The sequence below is a fragment of the Carlito syrichta genome, unplaced genomic scaffold (assembly GCF_000164805.1).
Source record: "Carlito syrichta isolate Samal-C Ts95f unplaced genomic scaffold, Tarsius_syrichta-2.0.1 Scaffold111480, whole genome shotgun sequence".
NCBI lineage: Eukaryota > Metazoa > Chordata > Mammalia > Primates > Tarsiidae > Carlito > Carlito syrichta.
The window spans coordinates 165,663-171,925 of NW_007055576.1; the positions used below are offsets into that span (position 1 = coordinate 165,663).

The 6,263-nt window shown below is 50.8% G+C and overlaps 1 protein-coding gene across 2 annotated transcripts; it reads right to left on the reverse strand.

The window, feature by feature from the left end:
* Nucleotides 1-541: 541 nt before the first annotated feature.
* GID8 (GID complex subunit 8 homolog) lies at nt 542-4,108 on the reverse strand. 2 transcript variants are annotated; one of them, XM_008069554.1, is made up of 4 exons: nt 3,956-4,108; nt 2,733-2,929; nt 2,263-2,460; nt 542-1,447 (listed from the first exon to the last, which is right to left on the reverse strand). In XM_008069554.1, the coding sequence occupies exons 1-4, from the start codon at nt 4,071-4,073 to the stop codon at nt 1,274-1,276; spliced, it is 687 nt and encodes a 228-aa protein (XP_008067745.1). In that variant the 5' UTR covers nt 4,074-4,108; the 3' UTR covers nt 542-1,273. The 2 variants fall into 2 exon arrangements, with proteins under 2 accessions (XP_008067745.1, XP_008067749.1); XM_008069558.2 differs by having other exon boundaries at nt 1,376-1,447; nt 2,136-2,460; nt 3,956-4,094.
* Nucleotides 4,109-6,263: the final 2,155 nt, after the last annotated feature.

Consider the following 6,263-nt stretch of genomic DNA (forward strand, 5'->3'; position numbering starts at 1 on the left):
GGCCGACAGCCACCGCTGTCTCCCCAGGTCTTGCTTGGATGGGTCAGCAGTGCTGTGACCACTTCCATCTGCAACTCTCAGCCCTGGTCAGTGGGGTAGCTCAGCACCTGCTAAGCTGCTGCAGTGAAAACAAATATATCTGTGCACAGAGTCTACGGGCACACCTACCACCAGCTGCACTGCCCTGCACATTCACTGGACCACTTCCCTCCTGCCCAACTCTGAGCAGGGCACACACCGTGAGTGCAGAAGCAGAACACCTGCAGGGCTGGCTGACAGTAAAGGTGAGAAGCTGCCAGAAGCCAGAGGGAGATCCCTGGGACCACACACATGCTCCATCTGTCAGCAGCCTCACGCTACTTGGCTGAAACCCATGCATCCTTGCTGGTCTAAGGAAGGCCATTTCCAAGGATATGGACCAGCTATAGAGGCCCCACCAGCTGAAGATTCTAGACAGTGCACAGCCATCACCATGGGGGAATGTAGCCCCAAAAACAAAAGGTTGTTTGAGATGATTAACACTTGTTAGAGGCCACTTTGGTCATTCTTGAAATTAAAGAGAAACCTTTATTTTCAACAAAACTGCCTAGAAGAGATGGTTCAATGATCCAGTACGAACGAGTCACTCACCACATACAGCACCAAAATATATATTTAAAAAATTAAAAAACAGGCAGGCCTGCCCCTCTCACGCACATCTATCTCCCCAAAAGCCACTCGACCCAGACTACCAGGAAAACAAATCAAACGCGACACCCTCTCACACAAGTTATCTTTGAATTAGGATTTACAAATTTATATATTCTTTCCTATGAAAAAACAAGAAACCAAGGGAGTGAGGACACCTGCAGGTGCGGCCTGATGAGACTTGGGAAGCAGGAAGGCCGCTGTCTGTGGCTGCTGTCTGCCCATGAGTTGAGAGCGCAGAAGTGCGATCTGCACCCTCTACACTTGGGGAACAGGATGCCCCTGAAGGCGCAGCCCCTCCACGCAGGCCAGATCCTCTGGGGTCAGACCCCAAGCGCACCAGCAGCACATCAGGTCTTCAGAAGGTTGCGGGCACAGAGTCTGCATCAGACTGCCAGAGACACAGCATCTTTCCTTGTGAGTTTTCCAGCGCCTAAGAAGGCCATTTTTCCCTTTAAAAAAGATGCCAGGTCAAAAGAAAAGGACAGGGGGAAAAGAGTTCTCTCCTGCGGTCAATATCTCCTAGCCACAGACTGGTTTGAGGACATCCTAGCCGCAGGGGGTGCGGGGCACAAATGCACGGGCACTACTTGGGCTCCTCGATCATACCCTTGCTCAGGTCTGTCATTTTGGGGTATTTTACTTTCTTCTGGTCCAGCTCATTCTGAGCCCACAGTAGTAGTTTTAGCAACTTGGCCAGTTTGGGTGTCGACTCACGATTTTCATAATCTAGGACAGCCTGGTTAACTTCACTCCACACCTGTAAAACAAAGACATCAGTAAAAACACACACCAGAGAGCACTAGCGAAGAGTCAGTTAATAACCTGCACTTTCCCCTCTTGGAACCATTTTTACACAAGTTTGTTGCTCATTTAAATGAACAGAAGTCCTAACCATGAGGCACTCTCAGGCACCCAACACACAGTCCCCTGGGGGCTCATGGTCTGGTCAGCATCTGTGGCTGGGATGTCCTGGGAGAGGCTGGAACACAGGGTTGAGGGGGCTGTGAGAGGACTGACCAGCATGGCAGGAGACACATGTCCTCTCCTGACAGGACTCAAGAAAACATGCCATGTGGACATGAGGAGTTGTCATGTTTGGCCAGACATGTAGAGCAAAGAGAGAAAAGTTTCTGAAAAAAATACAGAATTTTAAATGAAAAATACTTAGGACATAAAAAGAAAGCTAAAAAAGATAAAAACTAAAAGGCCGGGAATGGTGGTTCATGCCTATAATTCCAGCACTTTGGGAGGCTGAGGCGGAAGGATTACTAGAGTCGAAGAGTTTGAGGTCAGTCTGGGCAACAACAAAAAAAATAAAATAAAAGGAAGGCGGCAAACAAGAGAAATCAGCATGGGGTGTGAATTCGCCATGACAGCCCCAGTTCAGACATCCCCAGCTTAGGGAGCTTACAGATTAAGATCAGGAGGAACTGTCGCCACCATACCAGTGTCCGTGTCCAGACATCACCATCTGCTGCTCAGTCCACACCACAAAGCTACGCGCGCGCTTCCTTGTGCAGCCCTCTTGAGCATGTCCCGAGGTGGAGGGGAGCCTCCCTCCCAGGCCTCTACCTTCTGCCGCTGCATCATGTGAAGCAGGTCTCCAAAGGGTGACTCCTCGGGGCTGTCGAAGGCCAGCAGCGCCAGCGTACGCTCCATCTCTGTGAGGCACTCCCTGCTCTCCTCACCCTGCTCCGCCAGCTGCGTCTGCGCGAACTCCAGTGCCGCCTCTGTCTCCCGCTGGCGGATCAGCTCGATCAGATGCTGTTGCTGGCGAGGGCAGAGACAGGTAGGCTCACTCCCAGGCCCGTCGGGCCTTGGTCCCCCACAAAAGGACCTTTCCAGCCTCTCTGGTTATCAAATGTGCATTTTTAAAGTAAAAACAGCAGCTGAAATGCATAAAACAGCAGCTAATTCAAGCCCCTTCCCCACGCACATTAAAACAATATTCTATTAACACAAATTAGCCTAGTGATTTCAGGGTCATTGCGGATCACCTTATCAAGTGCCCACATGCCAGACTGCTCCCTGCTGAAACTCACCTGCAAATGGAAGTAAAGATAGCGGTTTGTGTCCAAGAGTTCCGGGTGAAGGCTGTTGATCAGTGCAATGGCCTCCTGAATCTGACCCTTCAGTATCATCTCCCGAATCTTGATTCGTTCATCAAGCGTTTCCAGATCCACGCTAGGTTCGATCCCAGATTCCATCCGAAACTTCTCCGCTGCTTCCTTAAAGCCCTCTGAAAATGAAAACCGTTGTCACCACTAAGAATGTTAGCAAGGAATTAATGCAAAGACTTCTCTAGGAAGCCCAGTGCCTCAACTATGCAACCTCTGATATATGACCCATGCTTTCTTAGGGACTTGGTGGTAGTGTCTTTGGAATGGACAAGTAAGGCCTTCGAAATATAAAAAAGGAGAAGAGTACGCGTCATTCCTTTCCACCCCATCCCAAAACTCTAGCCTATCAGCAAAAGTCAGGGTGACTTCTGGCCCGACATGCGGGCGGGGTCTCCTTGCTAGCAGCAGCAGGCCAGATCCTCCAAGACATGCTGGTCCTGCCTTCTCAGCAAGCTGTGCCTGAGAGCAACCTGGTGACTCTGCTACTCAGTGTCATCTGCAATTCTTCCTGACACCAGAGCCAGCATTGTGTTCCCTGCCACGTACACACAGACTAAGGCCTAGATTTCCTCATAGCTTTAAAAAAATTTAAGAGATTAACATTGGAGGGGGCGCTAAGGCTAACAGAAGGGAGAATTACTCTCCAGTTTATACATTGTGAAAGCACCTGGATCTTCCACCATAGCCAGCACTGTCTATCTACCTCTCCATATCAGGAAGGGTTCCAGAGCCCCTCCCTTCAGCACGCCCCTGCCCTTTCACTTCCCCTCAGCTGAGCTGGACTCACCTTCCAGAAACAGGCCAGTATACTTTACCAGACTGGCCAGGGAAGTCAAGGATTTGAGCTTTAAGTGTACTTCAGTACAGTCATAACCATCTTATTATTATCTCATCGTAAAACTATCAAAGGCCAAGAAACGGGGCTTTTTTCCCTTAGGTTTTAAAGACCTAAATCATTATCTCGTCTCCAGCAACACTTGTTTTTAACATGGTAATTCACAAACCCATCAAGTTGGCATCATGTCTTTATAACATCTGAGCACAACGGTATGACAGAGCTCCGGTGGTGAAGCCCCACTGTGTGCACAAAAGGGTGCCATGTTCACGTGGTGGAGCTGTCGCCGCATCACCTGTCCAAGCCTCACCTGTGACCAGGTAGTTCATGATGAGACGGTTCATGTCTGCTCTCTGGACGTGTAAGTTATTGAGCTTTTCCATCCATTCATCTTTTGTGATTTCATCAGGTTTTTCTGCATAACTCATTCTGATTTATTTCTACAGGAAAAATATAATAGCTGAGGGAGGAGTTTTGATTTTCCTGGGGGCACAGGGTGCTGCAAAGCTGTAAGCGAGAATCCCATGCCTGAAGACTGATAACCCTGAATCTCAACGAAGACATGAGTTCCCTTGCGCTTTTCACTCTGGTGTCAGAAGAGCACACTGTGCTGCAAAAGTCATCTGCCATTCCTTGTAAAGCTGAACACATGTGCTCCTCATGACCCAGCAATCTCAACACATTCATACCCTAGGAAAACTCACCAGTGTACACCAGACATAGACAACCCAGTTTATAGAAGCACTGTTCAAACCGGCAAAAATGTAGGTGCCACCACCAAAATGTTCATCCAACAACAACGGGACCATGGCGGACAGAACCACAGTCGACACCAAACCCTTGGGCAGGTGTGCTCTGGATTTCAGAACGTTTCAGACCATACAAAGATCGCATGGTACAACTGACCATATCAGTTTTGCCAGGGAGGGGGAAGCATCCCAGAATCAGACTTGATTTCCTCCATGAACATATGAGAATTCATACCAAGTGGAACAGAAGTTACTAAATGTTACCAGACCAGGTTTGCCACAAAGTGGGTTAAAAATAAAACAAGAAACTTTTGGTTTCAGAGCTACTTGGACTTTAGCATTGCTTAGAAGGGACTGTGGTCATGCATTCAATACAATTCCACAAAGCAGTTAAAATAGATGCACTCACTCACAGTCACATGGGTGACACAAAACAATGCTGAATGAGAAAAGCAAGTAGCAGCAGAAGCCACGTGGGCAGAAGTTTTGTAGAGAACAAGAAAAAAATACATAATATGTGCTTCAGTAACACGCTTGTATGTAGCAAAAACAACTTTGTTTTGTTTTTTAAAATAAGGGCATGAAATTTGACACTCAGGAGGTGGCTACCTGTGGGAGGGGGACAAATGGCTGAAGTCACAGAGATGGCTGTGCCGGCCTGGGGGGCAACAGTGACCTCCTGGGATGGGCGGTGAGCACACAGCTGTTCATACTCTTTATCCCTTGTCACCAACATACAAATTAGGAACATTAATTTATGTACAGTATGTGTGAAATTGCTTCAATCAATTACAAAATTAAAAGATGGCTCTGGTCTCCAAGATGACAATGCATGAGTGCAGGATGGTGAGAGCAAGGGCACATCCAGCAAGGAGAACTTGAGCGAAGGGGACAGCCCGGGCAGAGACCAACAGGCATAGCCAGAGCAAGATGCTCTGGCCAAGGACGGCTGCAGCTAGCTGAACGTTAAGGGACACAAGAGAGGGATGACTCCTGGGCAGTCAGTTTCCAGCATGAGAGGCCGCAGAGGGTGGGCCACCCACAGGGAGGAAGGACTGGGAAAGAAAAAGGTTGGAGGAGCAGGGCAGGTATGAGGTGACTATTAGACACGCAGTTGCAGAAAAGCGGGCGGCGGCCTGCAGACCCGGAGCTCAGGGCTGGGACAGTAATTAGGGAAACATTGGGGAAGAGGACGTTCCGCACCGATGACCCAGAAAAGCACAGGCAAGAGTGTGAAGTGGGCACTGACAAAGCCCTCGGCCACCTGAGGATACCGACCTCGGAAGTGAACCAGGTATGAGGCCGCAGGAGGGACTCTGCAGTGCAGGACGACAGGCTGACACCGGGAGATGCCGCCGGTATGGACACCCACCTCGAGCGGCTACAGCCCACTGCGGTGCTCACCGAGGGCAGTTAAAAGCACTCTCAGGACCCCCCACCGGAAGGGTTCCTTCTCTCTCACTGGTCCCCCTGCCTGGGCGGGGGCGACCAGTAAATGCGACACCCCGGACGAACCGGTCTGTTCAGTCTCCCGCAGGTCGGACTCGGCCGCCCCAAACTCCAGTACGGCAACGCCCAGCGGAAAAAGCGCGTTCCAAGGGGACCCACGCCGGCTCCCCCAGCGCCCTCGCGTCCTGCTTCCCAGCAGAGGCCAGTGCTGGGAGGCTGTCACGAGCTGTCCTCCCGGAGACCGCTGTACGACCCAGCGGCGCCCTTGCTTCCAACTCGCCCCTCAGGCCGCACCGGCGCCAAGTCCGGACTCGCTCGGACATCCAACCCCCAGCAGCCCCCGAGCAGGATCAGCCCGGTGGGTGCGTCGGGAGCCGCGGGGTCTCTGGCCCCAGCCTCCGCCTCAGTCTCGGCGGCAGG

Bases quoted from the DNA above. Each gene is read 5' to 3' on its own strand.
- GID8 (XM_008069554.1), bottom strand. From the start codon at position 4,073: ATGAGTTATGCAGAAAAACCTGATGAAATCACAAAAGATGAATGGATG. The intron at 2,930-3,955 runs GTGAGGCTTGGA...TTTCATTTTCAG, and splicing joins CATGAACTACCTGGTCACAG to AGGGCTTTAAGGAAGCAGCG. The intron at 2,461-2,732 runs GTGAGTTTCAGC...TGCCCTCGCCAG, and splicing joins ATCTTTACTTCCATTTGCAG to CAACAGCATCTGATCGAGCT.